General features: G+C 46.9%; 1 protein-coding gene across 2 annotated transcripts in view; it reads right to left on the bottom strand.

Annotated features, from left to right (window-relative positions):
* PAK4 (p21 (RAC1) activated kinase 4) overlaps positions 1-20,607 on the bottom strand; it is a 39,486-nt gene extending 18,879 nt beyond the window's left edge. The window contains exon 1 of one of the 2 annotated variants that reach the window (XM_069943686.1): positions 20,497-20,607. Coding sequence is in view for 1 of the 2 variants with exons in the window: in XM_069943685.1 (XP_069799786.1) it covers positions 9,130-9,160 (31 nt within the window). In the remaining variant the exon portion in view is untranslated. Of the gene's footprint in view, positions 1-9,129; positions 9,234-20,496 lie in introns of those variants that run through there. The other variant, XM_069943685.1, reaches the window with a different exon arrangement.
* Positions 20,608-21,228: the final 621 nt, after the last annotated feature.

The following is a 21,228-nucleotide window of genomic DNA, read 5'->3' on the forward strand; positions in this document are numbered from 1 at the left end:
TAGAAAACCTTTCTTGTCTTGTACAGAGGTTGCAGCAGAGACCACTGTGTCAGGCTGAAAAAAAACAAAAAACCCACTTCCTGCAGTACGTACAGCAGCTGAAAAGTAAATTACTAATCTATATAACTTTCTGAAACCAAAAAAGGAAAAAAAAAAAAAAAAAAAGATTTTCACCGAAGTAGCCCTTTAAAGGGACAGTAACATGATACTGCTAAGCAGTCACACTGCTCCTTGTCTTAGCGAGTGGCTTTATTTCCATAATACTATGTTACACGGCTCCGCGGGATGTGACAGGTGCTGTGACTCATAATATACCTGTCATTCAGATGACTAGAGAAAGTGACTTCCTAAGAGGCCTATTCTGTCCTGTGAGACTGTCCGCTTCCATTATATAAATCAGATTGTGACATGGGTGGAAACGCCAAGCCTGGAGGGCAGATAACAGGTTGTTGGCACAGGTACAAGACAATGGCTGCTCTGGCACACCAAATAAAATCTTATCAGAGAGCCAGCGCTGGCATGGGAAGCATGTAGGAACCTGCACCCAGTGTTTACTGCACCTCTGGGACTCCATGTTGCCAAGCTGTTAAAATGGGACAATGTCCCTACAGTAGTCAGTGTGTAATGAGTAAGCCATTAACCAGGTGGACGGCCACGCAGAGCTCACTGAGCAGCCTCTCCTGTACAGTCACTACCTGGGAAGCTGCCATCCCTAAGGGCATGTTCACACACCGGAGATCTGCAGCAGAAATAGTCTGACAGATTATCCCTTCCGAGCATGAGAGTCGGGTTGTTTCTGCAGCAGGTACCTGAACTTCTGCAAACCCCATACTGATGTACGGGACATTTCTGCAAACCCCGCACACCCTCAGGGGAAAGCCACACAAACATGATTTTTTTTTCCTTTTTCCTGTTGCTTCAAGCTTTTCTCATTGCACTTTTTTTTGCACGGTTCACTCCACCAGTCAGCCCCATCGAAGACAACCAAGGCCAATATATATGAAGAAAAAAATAAATAAAAAATAAAAATATAATAATAATAATAATAATAATATGAATAATAATAATATGAATAATAATAATATGAATAATAATAATATGAATAATAATAATATGAATAATAATATACATGGTTCTGAGGCTACCCTTGGAATTCTTTGACATGTTGCATATATATCTCAATTTTGGGCGGTAGAATGTACCTCTATGTGTACAGAGGTGTCGGCAGGAGAAGAGAAGGATCATGCAGGTGGATTTCATGCTTGATCCTTTGTTCTCATAGGAGACAAGCGGCTGCCCACAGAGTCTTTTAGCAGCTCTTTAGCCTCTCCCATGGTTCGGCCATTGACTAAACAGGGATAAGAAAGCTTTGGCCCTCCAACTGTTGCAAAAGTACAATTCCCAGCTGTCCAGGCATGATGGGAGTTGTAGTTTTGCAACAGCTGGAGGGCCGAATGTTCCCCATCCCTGGACTATAACAAGGGATTAGATTCCCAGCAGTTCTAGATTTGATTCTAGAAGCAGGGAGGTCTGGACAGTCCCTTATCAGAGGGACAATAATAATTTGATTAGGACAAGTGTTCTCAGCTGCTTATTTCTTATCAACCATGAAAATGTGTCTAAAAAAGGCGTAACTGGCTATGGCCATTAAAGACTTTAAATACAAATTAAAAGAGCAAATAAGTGTGACCTGCAGAGCTGACACTCATGATACACCGGCTGTGGGGCAGATGAGGATAGAATGCAGCAAGAGGAGCCAACACTGCTTGCGTCCGGCTGAGTTTGTAGATATGTATTCTGAGGGCTTGGCTTCCCTCCTGCCAAAACACGGGGCATATACTACAATGTGCTCCATTACACGCCTATCCCATCCCCACCCTGCAACCCCCCAACCCCCACCCAGAGACCTCAGAGGTTCATTTATTTATTTGGTTCCGTAAGGAAAATAGAAAGTGTTTCAATACAAGAGAACAAACACGAAGCACCGTGGCTTCCTTCCTGAGGAGCGAGCCAGAGGCCAAACATGAGCTCAGCAGGATACAGCCAGCGAGCATAGACTGCAGAGCATATCACTGCTACAGCTCTATACATCACCGCTGGAGAACTACAACTCCCAGCATAGTACACAGCAGGATACAGCCAGCGAGCATAGACTGCAGAGCATATCACTGCTACAGCTCTATACATCACCGCTGGAGAACTACAACTCCCAGCATAGTACACAGCAGGATACAGCCAGCGAGCATAGACTGCAGAGCATATCACTGCTACAGCTCTATACATCACCGCTGGAGAACTACAACTCCCAGCATAGTACACAGCAGGATACAGCCAGCGAGCATAGACTGCAAAGCATATCACTGCTACAGCTCTATACATCACCGCTGGAGAACTACAACTCCCAGCATAGTACACAGCAGGATACAGCCAGCGAGTATATACTGCAGAGCATATCACTGCTGGAGAACTACTACTCCCAGCATAGTACACACCAGGATACAGCCAACAAGCATAGACTGCAGAGCATATCACCACTACAGCTCTATACATCACCGCTGGAGAACTACAACTCCCAGCATAGTACACAGCAGGATACAGCCAGCGAGTATAAACTGCAGAGCACATCACTGCTGGAGAACTACTACTCCCAGCATAGTACACAGCAGGATACAGCCAGCAAGAATAGAGCAGAGCATATCACTGCTGGAGAACTACTACTCCCAGAATAGTACACAGCAGGATACAGCCAGCGAGCATATACTGCAGAGCACATTACTGCTACAGCTCTGCACATCACTGCTGGAGAACTACTACTTCCAGCATAGTACACAGCAGGATACAGCCAGCGAGCATAGACTAAAGAGCATATTACTGCTGGAGAACTACTACTCCTAGAATAGTACACAGCAGGATACAGCCAGCGAGCATAGACTGCAGAGCATATCACCGCTACAGCTCTATACATCACCGCAGGATAACTACTACTCCCAGCATAGTACATAGCCAGAGAGCATAGACTGCAGAGCATATCACCGCTACAGCTCTATACATCACCGCTGGAGAACTACAACTCCCAGCATAGTACACAGCAGGATACAGCCAGCGAGCATAGACTGCAGAGCATATCACCGCTACAGCTCTATACATCACCGCTGGAGAACTACAACTCCCAGCATAGTACACAGCAGGATACAGCCAGCGAGCATAGACTGCAGAGCATATCACCGCTACAGCTCTATACATCACCGCTGGAGAACTACAACTCCCAGCATAGTACACAGCAGGATACAGCCAGCGAGCATAGACTGCAAAGCATATCACCGCTACAGCTCTATACATCACCACTGGAGAACTACAACTCCCAGCATAGTACACAGCAGGATACAGCCAGCAAGCATAGAGCAGAGCATATCACTGCTGGAGAACTACTACTCCCAGCATAGTACACAGCAGGATACAGCCAGCAAGCATAGAGCAGAGCATATCACTGCAGGAGAACTACTACTCCCAGAATAGTACACAGCAGGATACAGCCAGCGAGCATATACTGCAGAGCACATTACTGCTACAGCTCTACACATCACTGCTGGAGAACTACTACTTCCAGCATAGTACACAGCAGGATACAGCCAGCGAGCATAGACTAAAGAGCATATTACTGCTGGAGAACTACTACTTCCAGCATAGTACACAGCAGGATACAGCCAGCGAGCATAGACTAAAGAGCATATTACTGCTGGAGAACTACTACTTCCAGCATAGTACACAGCAGGATACAGCCAGCGAGCATAGACTGCAGAGCATATCACCGCTACAGCTCTATACATCACCGCTGGAGAACTACAACTCCCAGCATAGTACACAGCAGGATACAGCCAGCGAGCATAGACTTCAAAGCATATCACCGCTACAGCTCTATACATCACTGCTGGAGAACTACTACTCCCAGCATAGTACATAGCCAGCAAGCATAGACTGCAGAGCATATCACCGCTACAGCTCTATACATCACTGCTGGAGAACTACTACTCTCAGCATAGTACACAGCAGGATACAGCCAGCAAGCATAGAGCAGAGCATATCACTGCTGGAGAACTACTACTCTCAGAATAGTACACAGCAGGATACAGCCAGCGAGCATATACTGCAGAGCACATTACTGCTTCAGCTCTATACATCACTGACAGCTGCTGAGGAACTACAACTCCCAGCAGAGTGTTGATGTACTAGAGAGACAGCCAGCCCCACACCTCTGCTGCAGCTCTTTAGATCCTGGATTGCTGCTGGAGAACTACAACTCCCATTGTGTGCTTTAGCAGGATACACTGAGCCATCATGTACTGCATAAAAGGACCATCTCCACATCACTGCTGCAGCCCTGTAGATCACCAACAGCTTCTGGTGAACTACAACCCTCAGCATAGATCTGACCTGTGACATCCCTCATAGCCGTCCATAGAGAGAACATGTGCGGGGGCGTTCTCATATCACTCCATAACACTAAGGCTTATGGAGACAGAGCTCACATGTCGCACTGTACAGGCACAAGCGGAGGATACACTGAGATATTACTGGTTTTCTCCCATACACCAATGGTCTTGTTATAGGGTACCATCCCCGATATATAGGACTGTGCAGAATGGCCTTTCAGAAGTCAGGGAAAGCTGTGTGACAATGCTGTGGTTGTGGTGTGCCCCCCAGCCTCCCCTCCTCCATGGTTTAGGATGACGCAGAGCCCTCCGGTAGTAGCAGCACTGCTGTACAGTATACATCATCCACTATATACTCCTTATACTGCTGAGGGACATAGCGATACTTCTTAATGCTTCTAAGCCAAGTTTCCCCCACTCCAATAAATTACATGTAAGAACCCCCCAGGCTATGATCATCCTCCGGGCTGCCGGATGAAGAAGAGCCTGCCAAGAGTGCAAGCAACGACAGAGACGTGCTGTATACCCTGGGCTACATCCTAGAGACGTGCTGTATACCCTGGTGTACAACCTACAGACATGCTGTATACCCTGGAATACATCCTAGAGACATGCTGTATACCCCTGGGGTACATCCTAGAGACGTGCTGTATACCCCTGGGGTACATCCTAGAGACGTGCTGTATACCCCTGGGGTACATCCTAGAGACATGCTGTATACCCCTGGGGAACATCCTAGAGACGTGCTGTATACCCCTGGGGTACATCCTAGAGACGTGCTGTATACCCCTGGGGTACATCCTAGAGACGTGCTGTATACCCCTGGGGTACATCCTAGAAACGTGCTGTATACCCCTGGGGTACATCCTAGAGACGTGCTGTATACCCCTGGGGTACATCCTAGAGACGTGCTGTATACCCCTGGGGTACATCCTAGAGACGTGCTGTATACCCCTGGGGTACATCCTAGAAATGTGCTGTATACCCCTGGGGTACATCCTAGAAACGTGCTGTATACCCCTGGGGTACATCCTAGAGACGTGCTGTATACCCCTGGGGTACATCCTAGAGACGTGCTGTATACCCCTGGGGTACATCCTAGAGACGTGCTGTATACCCCTGGGGTACATCCTAGAGACGTGCTGTATACCCCTGGGGTACATCCTAGAGACGTGCTGTATACCCCTGGGGTACATCCTAGAGACGTGCTGTATACCCCTGGGGTACCTGTACTACAGGAAGAGAAACACCTGGGGGCTACAAGGTCTGTGAGGGGGATCAGCAGGATTTATATTACATACAGCTGTAATACATACTGTACACTATATCACAATGTGAACGCCACTCTATAACCCAACACTGTACAGGACCTGCCGCTCTCCGCCATGGTACTCGCCATTGTCCGAGCATACAGAGAGGAGAGGACTGTACGGTCAGATGGCAAAATGACAAGCTGGATTGTGTGTGCGCAGCCATTCCCCATTATGATCAATGGGAGGCACTATTTACCTGCAAACCTTTACAGCAGTGTCCGCAGCTGTTGCAATACTACAACTCCCAGCATGCCCTGACAGCCAGAGCCAGGCAACATGTTCCTCTCCGAGAACTTGCGTTGGGCGCCATTCCCTCCTATGTAATACAATGTCTTCACCTTCTCCGCATCATGAATAATACAGGGGGTGCGGGGGAAGTCACTCTGCACATTAATAATTTGCTGAAACCTTGGAGAAGAACAAGATGCTGTCCTCTACTTATATATCCATCAGCCGGAGTACACCGACAACATGGCTGACCTGTGGCTGATGTATGGCGGCTATAGGTACACCATGTAAGGATCACTATATATATATATAAATTATAATGTATGGCGGCTATAGGTACACCATGTAAGGGTCACACTGTGTATAATGTATGGGGCTATAGGTACACCATGTAAGGGTCACACTGTGTATAATGTATGGGGGCTATAGGTTCACCATGTAAGTAACACACTATATATAATGTATAGAGGGTATAGGTACACCATGTAAGGATCACACTGTGTATAATGTATGGGGCTATAGGTACACATGTAAGGATCACACTGTGTATAATGTATAGAGGGTATAGGTACACATGTAAGGATCACACTGTGTATAATGTATAGAGGGTATAGGTACACATGTAAGGATCACACTGTGTATAATGTATAGAGGGTATAGGTACACCATGTAAGGATCACACTGTGTATAATGTATAGGGGCTATAGGTACACATGTAAGGATCACACTGTGTATAATGTATAAGGGGTATAGGTACACATGTAAGGATCACACTGTGTATAATGTATAGAGGGTATAGGTACACATGTAAGGATCACACTGTGTATAATGTATAGAGGGTATAGGTACACCATGTAAGGATCACACTGTGTATAATGTATAGGGGCTATAGGTACACATGTAAGGATCACACTGTGTATAATGTATAAGGGGTATAGGTACACCATGTAAGGATCACACTGTGTATAATGTATAGAGGGTATAGGTACACCATGTAAGGATCACACTATATATAATGTATAGAGGGTATAGGTACACCATGTAAGGATCACACTGTGTATAATGTATATGGGCTATAGGTTCACCATGTAAGGGTCACACTGTGTATAATGTATAGAGGGTATAGGTACACCATGTAAGGATCACACTGTGTATAATGTATAGAGGGTATAGGTACACCATGTAAGGATCACACTGTGTATAATGTATAGGGGGTATAGGTACACCATGTAAGGGTCACACTGTGTATAATGTATATGGGCTATAGGTACACCATGTAAGGATCACACTGTGTATAATGTATAGGGGGTATAGGTACACCATGTAAGGATCACACTGTGTATAATGTATAGGGGGTATAGGTACACCATGTAAGGGTCACACTGTGTATAATGTATATGGGCTATAGGTTCACCATGTAAGGATCACACTGTGTATAATGTATAGAGGGTATAGGTACACCATGTAAGGGTCACACTATATATAATGCATGGGGGCTATAGGTACACCATGTAAGGATCACACTGTGTATAATGTATGGGGGCTATAGGTTCACCATGTAAGTAACACACTATATATAATGTATAGAGGGTATAGGTACACCATGTAAGGATCACACTGTGTATAATGTATAGAGGGTATAGGTACACCATGTAAGGATCACACTGTGTATAATGTATAGGGGGTATAGGTACACCATGTAAGGATCACACTGTGTATAATGTATATGGGCTATAGGTACACCATGTAAGGATCACACTGTGTATAATGTATATGGGCTATAGGTACACCATGTAAGGATCACACTGTGTATAATGTATAGGGGGTATAGGTACACCATGTAAGGATCACACTGTGTATAATGTATATGGCTATAGGTACACCATGTAAGGATCACACTAGTAGCTGTAACCTTCAGTGTTATCGGCACATGACTCATGCCGATACCAGATCTCTATAACGGGAGCTACATCACAGGATACAGATAGTGTCTGTATACTAAGGGTCCTATTTAACCCTTTAACAATGATCCAGACTGCTTTTCAGTATGGCAGCAGCACAAGCAGCAGTACGGCTACACATATGCAAGTCGCCTGTCAGTTTCTGGAGGTGGCCAAAGAGATTTCTTATTTTGGAGGTACAGTCACATTATACCTCTTCTATACACCCAGAAGAAAACTCTTTAAAGCAGTGAAAACAGAGGCATTTTTTATGTATAATTTAGCCTCTAGTCTCAGATGGACTGCTGGACTGATGACTTATACCGACAGCGGTCAGCCCAGGTCAAGGGACCCACGGCCGGGCGAAGGCATGCAGACAAAAGGCATAATACAGATACAACGATGCATGGGAATTACTATAGCGTGACCCTAGCCTTAAAGGGAAAATACCACTTGGGCAAAAAGATAAAAAAGTTAACAAAAAAGTTAAAAAAACAAATAGAACTCATGGTCTATTTACACGAAGCGATAAATCGCCCAATCGACCGTTTAACGATTTTGAAGCAGCGATTTGGTTTCTATAACGATCAGTGTTTAGACAAATAAATAGTCAGAATAATCGTTAGAAAAATCTTTATTGCGATCGTTTTTAGGATCACTTAAGCCCATCTCACACATAGGGTGAACCGGTGAAAGACTGTTTACACGAAATAATCTGCAAATTTTTTGACCGACGACGATTTGAGAACGTGTTAAAAGATCACAATGAACTATTTCTCGCCCGTCGCTTGATCGTTCGCTGTGTTTATACGAGCCGATTATCTCTCTAATGCGATCGTTATCGCGAAAATTCGAACAATAATCGATCCGTGTAAACGCACCATAAGTTATAACTATTAATCTACTAGTAACAGGGTATAAGACGTGGGTAATGAAGGGTTAACAACAACTTGTCTATGTGATATCTATAGAATCTGCCTCTATATCTCTATACACTGCATATATACTATACACTGAATGTAGAGGAAGGAGACGGGCATAAAGCACCTGCCTACAGTCCCCAGGACCGGGCTGTCACCCGGCTGTACATGACAGTCACTGCTCTCTCTCCCCTGCAGGTGGGTCTCATGTAACCGTGGGTGAGGCACAGTCACGTACATGTCCTGAGCAGGGAACCTCGTCCTTATACCATACAATCCCTGGCAGGAAAGAACTCACCCTTGGCATCGCTTTGGGCCCCGGACACCATAGAGACCCAGGAGATGAGGACGCTGCTGGCTGCCGGAGAGGATCCCTGAAGCTGTATGATGGGAAGTTTCAGGCCCTCTCGCTGTCCCAGCCAGTTTCATGACGTGAAAGCTCAGCTCCTCCCCGGGCCCATGGGAGGGAGGAGGAGAGGAAAGGACGGAGGGATCCCAGGAGTGGTCGGGAGCACAATGCACAGCAGCAGCAGATGAATGTGCTAAACCTGGAGGAGACTGCAAGGGCTGATAATACTAAAGCCTGTATATAGGGAGGGTATATAGTCTGGCATTCCAACCCCCCCCCCCCCCCCTTACGTCTGCAAAATAATCCCACACAAGTTCAGCTTTTATCCTGCAGTTCATCAAACCCATATAGTGGCAAGTCACAGAATTCCCTATGATAGTGTTCACCACCTGGTTGCAAAACTACAACTCCCAGCATGCTGGGAGTTGTAGTTTTGCAAAAGCTGGATGGCCGCAGAAAATTCTCTTTCAAATCAACTGGTCCCAGAGATTATTAATAATAATAATAATAATAATGCTTTTATTTGTATAGCGCACATAGATTCCGCAGCACTTCACATAGTTTTTTTTTTGCCAATTATTGCTCCCTGTCCCCGATAGGGCTCACAATCTAAATTCACATCTGTATGTTTGTAATTTACTTTTATTTAAAAAAAAAAAATCTCCAGTCTTCCTGTACTTATCAGCTGCTGTATGTCCTGCAGAAAGTGGTGTTTTCTTTCTAGTCTGACACACTGCTCTCTGCTGCCACCTCTGTCCATGTCAAGAACTGCCCAGAGCAGCAGCAAATCCCCATAGAAAACCTCTCCTGCTCTCCAGACAGGGAAAGCTAAATCACTTCCTGCATGACATACAGCAGCTGATAAGTACTGGAAGACTTAAGTTGTTGTTGTTTGTTTTTGTTTTTAATAGAAGTAAATTACAAATCTCTGGCACTTTCTGGCACCAGTTTATTTAAAAGAAAAAAAATTGGGGGTGAAAAACCCCTTTAAAGGCATACCTGATCTAAAGAGCCTGCTAGTTTCTAGTATACGTCCTTATAGGAGAATTTCTAAAAACATCTCACCCACACATTGCCCCCGATCTGTGCAGAACCACATATTAAAGGGGTTATCCAGTGCTACAAAAACATGGCCACTTTTCCCCCTACTGTTGTCTCCAGTTCAGGTGCGGTTTGCAATTAAGCTCCATTTACTTCAATGGAACTGAGTTTCAAAACCCCACCCAAACTGGAGACAACAGTAGGGGGAAAGTGACCATGGTTTTGTAGCGCTGGATAACCCCTTTAATTCCTATTAGAGAACACGCAAACCTGGTGGTCTTCAATAACACCTTTGTCCATTATCTACATAACCCAATTCCATTTAAGAGAATGAGGCTAAACTGCAGTACCAAGCATGACCCAAGGGCCAAAGTGGCGCTGTTTCCATAAAAGCAGATCCTCTTCTTTCTTTCTTTTTTCTAAAAGGCGACAACTAGCAAAATAAGGCTCAGTTCATTCTGCACTCTCTCTACCAAACCTTGAATTTGCTCACGCATGTGTTTTCTGGCACAGAATTGTCACCTAGCCTTCTAGAAATACAGGCGGAGCGAGTTTTGGATGGCACAAGAGACGCACGGAGGTGGTGGTGGCGGCGGGGGGGTTAATGGCGAGGCGTGTTGCACACATGTTAGTGTACGTCTGCTTTCACTGCTCGCACTCACACAAAGGATTAAAGAGAATTACTAACAGCAGCAGGATCCCGGAGCGCTGTGACCCTGCTCATCTGACTGGTCACAAGCAGCGCGCCCTGATATTACGTAAGCGTCCGTCGTATAGAACCACTATCCTTCCATCCTAAGAGACCACAGGGGGCTCATAACCATTATGTGTAAGGAAATGGGATGTGTTCCCCAACCTGTAGCAAAACTACAACACCCATCATGCCCTGGGTGAGTGTTATAAGAGGGGTGTAACTTTCGGGAGCCACATCTAATAGACCAGAGAGGAGATTGGCTACAAGAAGTTATACACCTATGTATTATATAGACAGATATCAAACGGAACTGTGTAATGCTTAATGCAGTGCTTTTAAAGGGGTACTCCTGCGGGAAAAAAAAAAAATCTTTCAAATCAACTGGTGTCAGAAATGTATATATTCACTTTTATTAAAAATAAAATCTCCTGTCTTCCAGTACTTATCAGCTGCTGTACGCCCTACAGGAAGTGGTGTATTCTTTCCAGTCTGACACAGTGCTCTCTGCTGCTAAGGAACAGAGCAGTAGCAAATCCTCATAGAAAACCTCTCCGACTCTTACGACTGAAATGAATACACTGCTACCTGCAGGATATACAGCAGCTGATAAGTACTGGAAGACTTACAAATCTCTGCCACCAGTTGACATTATTTGCTGGAGAACCCCTGTAACAACAAGGAAATAATTAAAGGGAGCAACTACTTTGATCCTTTTCTGCGCAATTTGTCTCCAATAATAGAAGAACAGAAGTCAGCGGCAAATTATGAGACGTCTCGCTTTCCCAATAGTAATCTAGCGCGGTAATCGGGACAAACCCTCTGATTCTGCGGCAAACCATCTCTGTTACAGCTACCTATGAAACTTATAAGAGAGAGAGAGAGACGGACAAAGGTTAAAAATGACCCCATTGTGGTGACAGTCACTTGTATCATTCAGGTCCATGGCCGGACGAGACACAGAGGGATGTGAGGGATTGCTGATGAAAAGCAGGAGATAGGACTGTGACCGAGAGGTCAGATGTCTTGACCTCCCAGGGCTGCAGTCTCCAGAAGAAGAAACAGAGATTACAGAACATGGCGTGCATTGTGAGCGCAGGCTCTGGAGGGCGCCCGGGGTTCCATCACATGCCCCTATTCTTCTCCATCACTGTTAAGAGCTATAGACACTATAAGCCGTATAACATTCATAGTACTGATATCACATGGAAAAGCTGCAGAGGGTATATAGTTTATACTACTACTAGATGCTCTTATGTCCTGTAAGAAAAACCCTTTACAAGAGAAGAGTTCCCATTCCCATGATGGTGGGGAGTCCCAGAGGTCGAATGCTAGCCTGTGAATAGGGGATAACAAGGGGGGGGGGGGGGGGGGGTTGCCCTTGGTGGGTAGAGAAGGTAGAAGAGATTGAACCAACCACTACCAAACACTTACGGCCAGTTCACACGGAGTAAACTGGCAGTCTATGGGAGGGCTCGCGTGCCTCTCCGCTCGGAAGAATTGACATGTCGATTTTTACGCATGGAGAGAGGAGGCGCAAGCCCTCCCCCATAGAGTGCCAGTATGACACAGATATTAGCGGGATTCCGCCAGTTTTACTCTATGTGAACTGCCCTTAGGGCCCTATTAAATGGAGCAATCATCAGCCAAATCAGGCCGATTTAGTCGATTATCACTCTGTGTAAAAGAGACAACGATCAGCTGATGAAACGATCATTGGCTAATCGCATCTGTAGGTCCAGACCAAAAATCATCGGCCGCCGACTGCGCATCGATACGTGTAATTGTGATGCATCGAGCACCGATCTAGCAGACCACTACACAGCGTTGTTCTGTAGGAACAGCAGAGACAGCTACTTCACCTATCAGTGGTGGTCCTAGGAGTCGGACCACCACTAACCATACAACCATGACACATCCTTGTAATGTATCATCAGTTTATGATATGGGGAAGTTCAGACGCACAACCTAATTTTTCTAGGGTAGAAACATTCATGATAGGACTTCTCAGACGAAAAAAAAATGGGGAATTCTATCACAGTAAGGCCTTTGATGCTACAGTCCCTGTATATATCGTAATGCATACTGCATATACAGGGATTTCACTCCGATAAACATACAATGCTGCACAGTTTGGCAGTGGGCAGCAGCTGTCGCCTGTGCCCGTGGCTCAGCATAAGCAATACACCCACAGCCTGCCCCGCACACATGGCTCCGGCATAGAGCATAATGCATGTGTCAATGTAGTGATTCTTAAGCCGTTGCTTGGGGTGAAGGGGTTACTGACAAGGGGGATGGGACAGCTATGTAAGGAATGTAGAAGGAGACATGGAGACCATCTCCAGGCAGCCCCCCTGATCATCCAGACACATGCCTGGGTCTACAGCATTATTAAAGGAACACGACCTCTACAAATGACTGGTCAGGTTATAGCCCCACTGATGCCCATTGAGTCTGCTCCTTCCTGTGGCGTCTCCCGTCACGTAATAATAACCATGTGGGACATGAAAGGCAGTGTCCTCCCTGGAAAGCTCCTTTGTCATAAAGCATTATGTTGCACTGCGCAGTTTACATGGCTGCATATGCAACACAATGCGAGGCCAGCCAGCGTGTGCCAGCCGTGCACGTGGCACTACCCTGTCCAAGATGCTGCTCACACTTGTTATCAAAGACAGCTGCAAACGTACAATACGCGACAAGCGCTACAGGGAGCGACATATGCTGGGGGACTGGACGCTGGTGGTTATACGGCAAGAGTAATGAACGCCATGCTAGCCATATAACGCAACGTGTAGGAGAGAGCAATGAGAATTATCAGCTCCCAGGAATGAAGGCTGGACGGCGGCCAATGCAGCAGCCACCCCCACACTCGTACAGCCGCTGTCCTCTGTCTTTCACCTACAGCTGCGATATGAGAAGGAATCTTCCTTTTCTTATGAAAATTGCTCATGGATTTGAGGAGCTGTTCCAGGAGGCCGCACAGATTACATACGGAGGATAAACCATACGATATGTGCTCAGCTCACATAATGATTGGTCATGTCTAGCATAATCTGCTAATCCTGATCTTCCTGGTTCATAAACAGAATGAGGCATCTGCAGTGGTGACAGGTACAGTGCTGGGCCGTATTCATCTCCATAGACTCAGTAATAACACAGACACATGGCGGGGACCCACATGATCCATTATATTCTCCAGCTGATTACAGAATTTGTGTCTTCTATTAGACAATTAGATTTGGGTAATTACAAGTCTGGGACCATAGATTGAAAGACATGAGACACACATTTCTGAAACTGGGGCAACATCAGCTGTATTTTCTACAAACAGGATCGGATCTGGGGCCTCTAGGGCGAAACAAGATGGGGGCCTCCGCCAGGAGCCTCTAAGATGGGAGGGGATAGGAGCGGTGGCCTCTGCCAGGAGCCTATAGGGTGGGAGGGGACAGTGGGGCCTCTGCAAGGAGCCTCCAGTGCAGGTGGGTACCGGGGCTTCTGCCAAGAGCCTCTAGGGTGGAAGGGAACAGGGGCCTCAGCCAGGAGCCAATATATAAACGAAGAAGGTCAGCACCTGGAGTAAAGGGATAGGGGGTCATCTGCCAAGACCCTCTAGACCAGAAGGGGATGAGGACCTCTGCCAGAAGCCTACAAAGGAGGCAGGGGCCTCCACCAGGAGTCTTAAGTGAAAGGGGGGGCTGTGCTTGAAGTCTCTAGAGCAGGAGGGGACAGGGGCCTCTGCCAGGAACCTCTAGAGAAGGCAGGAAAATTTTATCATTTAACAAAAATCAATATTAGGGGTTTGTCCCATCTCCCAAAGCTCCTGTGGACAGGTGGTAACTACCTTACCGCAGGGGTCCGACTGCTGGGATCACCCTCGAGAATAGGGACCAAACTCTCCCGTCAGACAATAATTGGACATGCATGGCCGTGGATGCTCCATTGTGATTGAGAAGGCAAGGGGGTCCAATCAGTCTGACCCCCCTCCCCCCAAAATCAAATATTTATCCCCTAGCCTGTGTACAACCCCTTTAAAGGCATATGTTATTACAGCAATTCCCATGTTGTCTTACGGGAAAGATTTTAGTGAGACATTTCAAGTTTGTGGCTAAATCCTAGCACTGTATTATATTAAAAAAAAAAAAAGTTTTGTTTGCAGATTGAAACTAGTGGAGAATCATATATATCGAGTGACTTTGACTAGAGCTGAGGTGTGGCCTGTGCCTAAGGCTTGGGCTATGCAGAGACACTGTGCAGGTATCTGGCAGACAGCGATGGCCGCGCTCAGGTAATGACAGGTGTGGGTGAGGAGACACTTGTTCCACCAGCAGGTCACAGCTCGCAGCTGGAGGCTGCTGCAACACTGCACCTGTCACAGCCTGTCACTCACAGAATCCCTGCACCGGCTGCACCTGGACACTAGGGGGCATCAGCTATTACTACATAACCACAGCCAAGCAGGAACCAAGCAGCCACAAGTGCAGCTACACTGCTGACAATCCTTCCAGGCTACAACAGGAAACGCCGGGTCTGAATGACTGGCAGCCGGATGCACATAAGAAACCATAGATGTTAAAAGCCAGGCTTATTGTCCCATTCCAAGCACCACACCCGCTCCTTACACCACCCGCACCGTGCCAACTGCAGGGCTGCCACACCTTCGCCCCACCAGTGACTATTGCTTTAACTCTTCCATATCCAGGGTCACTGGGCTGGGCAGAAATGTCCATAACAAGGGAGAAAGCAGAGGACATAGCGGTCCTGGGTGCAGCCTATCCCAGCACATGGAGGATTATTTAGTATCAGGCATGCTGGGAGTTGTAGTTCTGCAACAGCTGTAGAGGCACAGGTTGTGGACCACTGCTATACAGCAAAAAGAGAACTGAAAAGTTATGCCAACACCGGCCAAATAGACACTATATAGGGGGAGCAATATATATACGGCAAAAGTGGGACCCCAACACGATATCAATGAGGCTTGAATGTAGCCAAGCTGTTACTTTATAGGGATTGCATGAGATAAGAAGGGCTGGCTCTAGTCTTCTCAGGAACAGCACCACCCTGGGCTCAGGTTGTGTCTGGTATTGCAGCTTTTAGGTGACAAGGGAAAAATAAAAAGGCAGAGCCTATTTCACTAAGCTTATACAACCCTTTAATTTCCTCCGGGATGTATCCGCAACCACGTAACTTTCTTAATATAGACAAATCCCTGAGGGCATGGTTCTATGGAGCCGTCATCTATCAGGAAAACAGAAAAACAAACTCTAAAGCTGGATCTGTGATCTAATGATGGAGCCGACACATCTCTCCTATAAATATAGTACCATACCCATCATGGAGTATAGGCTGTATCGGTACCTATCATGTCCTACGTATCATGATAGCAGCCCCGGAAGTAAAGCTGTAAGACAGTGTTCCCCAACGGCTGCAAAACTACAATTCCCATCATACCCCGATAGTCAAAGGGTGTCCAGGCATGATGGGAGTTATAGTTTGGCAGCAGCTGGAGGGACGCAGTAGGTAATATGCTTTTATCCCCACTACCTACTAGTTCTTTCCTGTGGAGCTCAATAGAAGAGACCGAGCAGGGATGGCCGGTAATGATATGAAGACAACATCTGATCCTCTAGGAGCCAAAGGCAGCTTATGGTTGCCATGTAATAGGGCATTTTCCAAGCAGAGGCCTTTGGAACCGAATTAGCGATCACTGGGACAGCTTCAGTATATAAGAAGCGGCTGCAGATTTCTTGGACCCGGACTACTTGGCTCTGGGATCTGTCCTGTCACATCTATAGAGAAGCAGCAAACATGACAATGTGCCGGCAGCTACTACTGGCAGAGACAAAGTGACAAGGACCCCGCACAACCCCCCCCCCAGCTCTGACCAGAAACACATCACTATCACCACTGATAGAGGACGAGTCCTTCACCACTCACAGAGAGCTCTCAGCGCCCACCGCTCGCCATCCAACAAGCGGGAACATGTATACATATATACCACCAGGTTACAGCCACCACAAATCCAATGTAAATACACAACAGACAACCGGATCTATCAGTATGTGATCAGAGGGGTCTGACTTCCGAGACCCCCACTCACTCTGAGCAGGCTGGGGTCAGTTTTCTGGATCTCCCATTCATCCCATTGAAGATTGACCATTCATCATTCTTTCAGCCTAACGCGGAATTGGGACGGCTATAGAATGGCGTCTATGGCACAGGCGGATATGCGCACCGCCGTGAATGATTACGAGCCATGGAATTCAACTGAACTTATTCCGGTGGATTCCGTAATGTGAACCCACCCTAAGGGTACTATTACACAAAGCGATTTTTCAACAATCAACCATTAACAATAAACAAATTCAAACGACCGTTATGGCGAACGACCCGAAATCGTTCACCCAATTACATGGTATGATGATCGTTACTTATGATCGTTATTGCGTTCGCCCTGTCATCGCCACTGTGTTCGCCGCTACTGTGAACGACCAGACGACGTCTTATTACATGCAAACGATCAACGATTTGGATAGGTCCAAGTTCTATTAAACGACCAACGATTTCTCGTTTGTAGTTTAATCGTTGTCTGCTATTACAGTAAACGATCATTCAAATCCGAACGATTTAACGATATTTCGAACGATAATCGTTCTGTGTAATACCAACCTAAGGCTTCAAAAATCTGTCTGTGTAAACACACCCTTAAAGGGGTTATCCAGCGCTACAAAAACATGGCCACTTTCCCCCTACTGTTGTCTCCAGTTTGGGTGGGGTTTTGAAGTAAATGGAGCAAATAGTAAGGGGAAAAGTGGCCATGTTTTTGTAGCGCTGTATAACCCCTTTAATCTGTCTTTTTTAATCTCTTAGGGACATATGCCGTACCCGTACGGCATATGCCCGCAAAAGGAGTTCAGTGGAGGTCCGCGCCGCGACCCCGCTCTGAACTGCCGCGATCCCGGCTGCTATCTGCAGCACGAGACTGCGGCTATTAGCGGCATCAGCCCGATCGCCGCTCCCGCTAATTAACACCGTTAGATGCAGCTGTCAAACATGCGATCGTAGAGGGGTATCCCTTGGTCTTACCGGACCGGGCCTCAGCGACGTAATGATGCTGATTCCATTCGGTATTCTATTGCAATGGTCTGCAGCAAACCAAAGCAATAGAGCACCGATCTGATGGATCAGTGCTGTATTATACAGCTACACTGATCTCTATGAGAGATCAGTGTAGCTGTATTAGAAGTCCCCCAGGGGGAATAACCCTAACCCCAGGGGGACTTCAAATTAATGTGAAAGTGAAAAAAAAAAAAAAAGTCCCCTCCCCTAATAAAAGTCTGATTTCCCCCCCCCTTTTCCCATTTTATAAATAAAAATAAATAAACAAACATGTTCGGTATCGCTGCATGTGTAATCACGCGAACCATTAATTTATCACATTCCTGATCTCGCAAGGTAAACGGCGTAAGTGCAAATACCCACCAAAGTGCAAAAATTGCGCATTTTTGGTCGCATCAAATCCAGAAACATTGTAATGAAAAGCGCTCAAAAAGTCGCATATAAGCAATCAAGGTACCGATAGAAAGAACACATCATGGCGCAAAAAATGACACCTCACACAGCCCCATAGACCAAAGGATAAAAACTCGTAAAAACATTTGACATGTCATAGAGACATGTCAAAAGTTTTGATCAGTCGGCGCGGTCCTCTCCCAGCTCTGTGTCACATGATTAGTTGGGCTCCGTTGGACCGCCTATGGAAGTCTATGAAGCCTGACTGATTGTGTGACACAAAGCCAACTCGTTCCCCCGATCGGTACGGATGTGAACACTTAGGTACACTTTAAGTAAAAGAACCCGGAACTGGACTGTTAAATCTTTATTTGCGATACTTGAAAATATTTCAGACTTTTCCCCTAATGTTTTTTTATTGCAGTATGTAATACAAATGTAATTTTCAAAAAAAAAAAAAAAAAAAAAAAAGGAAAGTTCCAAAAACAAAAACAGACTGGTTTACAATTGTAAACAGCCTGGGGGGGGTTAGAGCAGTGCACCTTATTTTACATTGATAAAGTTTCTCGGGATGTAAATGAGCAGCTGTAAGGTCACGCATGGCGGATATGCTGTGAATTATTCCAATAGGTGAATTGAAATCTTATCCGCCATGTGTGACACCCCCTATGTGTGTGCCGTATATATTACTGTGTAGTTACTCGTTTGTTATTTGATTACATGGTGTGAGTCTCTACATTGTAAATATACATCATGCCATTCACCTAAACAGGGAATTATGATGCTGGAGAAGTCTCTGGGGAGGTGGGGAGGGGGGCTCACTGGCTGCTGACCCCAATCCTGCTCTGGCTTAACTGACGTGTCATAAAGGTCACTCACAAAGGTCATCTTTGGGACAGCCCCTCTGTATATATCCCAATAGAGACATAAAGACCTTGTGCGGGGTAACTTGCTTTTATGACGAAGGATAGATAGGATAGATAGGAGATAGATAGATAGATAGGAGATAGATAGATAGATAGGAGATAGATAGAAGATAGATAGATAGATAGATAGATAGGATAGACCGTTTCCAATTTTAAAGCAGTCAAACGGTGGTTCGATCAGCTACACATAGCCGAGAGTTCACCAACCTGTGGCAAAAACTCCCAGCATGCCCTGACTACATATTTCCTGCTCATAGGACAGGCACAGACCACCACCACAGAGGAGGGCGGCATAGACGACCACCACCACAGGGGGGGAGGGGCACACACCAATCACCACAGGATGGGGGTGCACACTCACCACCGCTGGGGGCGCCGCACACCGACCACCACTGGGGGCCCCACACACCGACCACCACTGGGGGAGCCACACACTGACCACCACTGGGGGAGCCACACACTGACCACCACTGGGGGAGCCACACACTGACCACCACTGGGGGAGCCACACACTGACCACCACTGGGGGCGCCACACCCTGACCACCACTGGGGGCGCCACACACTGACCACCACTGGGGGCGCCACACACCGACCACCACTGGGGGCGCCACACACCGACCACCACTGGGGGCGCCACACACCGACCACCACAGGGGGCCCCACACACTGACCACCACAGGGCATCTTGGGACAAGACTGCAGTGGGACACAAGGACCTGGTCCTGCTCAGTTCTCATCTCTTACCTACAGGGGGCAGTAATGAGCTGTGGAAAAGCAAAGTCATATGCAAAGGTGAAAGAAGCCAAAAAGTGACAACTTCTTTCCCAATACACCCCCCCTTAGTTGTCACTGCCCCGCCCACACACAGTGCAACAGGGGGCGCCACAGAGCCCGGGGCACAACCAGAACCAATGAGGTCTCATATACCGCCGTATAGTCTGAGGTGGTCACCATTCTGCCCAACCGTCCCAACAAGGCGGCAGCCACCAGCACCACACACTCCAATCATATCGGGCGATCACCATCGTACGTCTCCACACCAGTCACTGCAGGACTATGGCAGAAGCCGCCAATACACACTCCAGTGTCCCACCCAAAGTCCTTCACATCCCGCACCACCCTCCTTCTCCTCCGCCGCCGCAGTTACCTGAAGCCCGGGCAATCCTCTCCTTACTGTCCTCCGGCCCCGGGCGCCATGTTGTCCTGCGAGCTTCAACATCCGGGGACTCCTAGCTCCCTCAGCGCCTGCTGCCCAGCAACGCCGTACGCCGTAAGCGGCCCCGCCTCCTTCATGTGGAAGCGCGCCCTCATTGGATAGACTAGCTGTCACTCTGCCCCCCTAGAGCGCTTTGATTGGGTGAACTTGACAAATGTCAGTCATGTGCATGGAGAGCGCTGATTGGCTGTGAGAGTATTCATATCGCGCACATTTGTTTTGCTGGTCTGGGTTGTAGGGGTCACTGGTTGTTGCTGGCAGACGTCTGCAGGGCAGGAGCCATCATGGCGGAGCTTGACTTGACTACAGTAGTGCTGCCATACTAAAGTGCTCCCCAACCCGCAGCTGTTACAAAACTACAACTCCCATCATGCCCCGGAGTGCTTTTGAATTTGCAGGCATGATGGGAGTTGTAGTTTTGCAATAGCTGGCGCCAGGGGCGGATTAACTTTACCATAGGCCCCGGGCTGTTCACCAAGCCTGGGCCCCCCCACCCCACTGTAACTATGGCAGCACTAGCCTGGCGTTCATAGTACAGGATAGATAATGTCATGATGTCCTGATTTGTGCAAAATTGCCATAAAAAAACTGTGATTTTTTGCAAATCATGGCAGAAATGTAGCCAGAAGACAGTACACCATTGAAAGTATAAGTCTTTTTGTG

Source organism: Dendropsophus ebraccatus, chromosome 10 (genome assembly GCF_027789765.1).
Source record: "Dendropsophus ebraccatus isolate aDenEbr1 chromosome 10, aDenEbr1.pat, whole genome shotgun sequence".
In the NCBI taxonomy this organism is placed as follows: domain Eukaryota; kingdom Metazoa; phylum Chordata; class Amphibia; order Anura; family Hylidae; genus Dendropsophus; species Dendropsophus ebraccatus.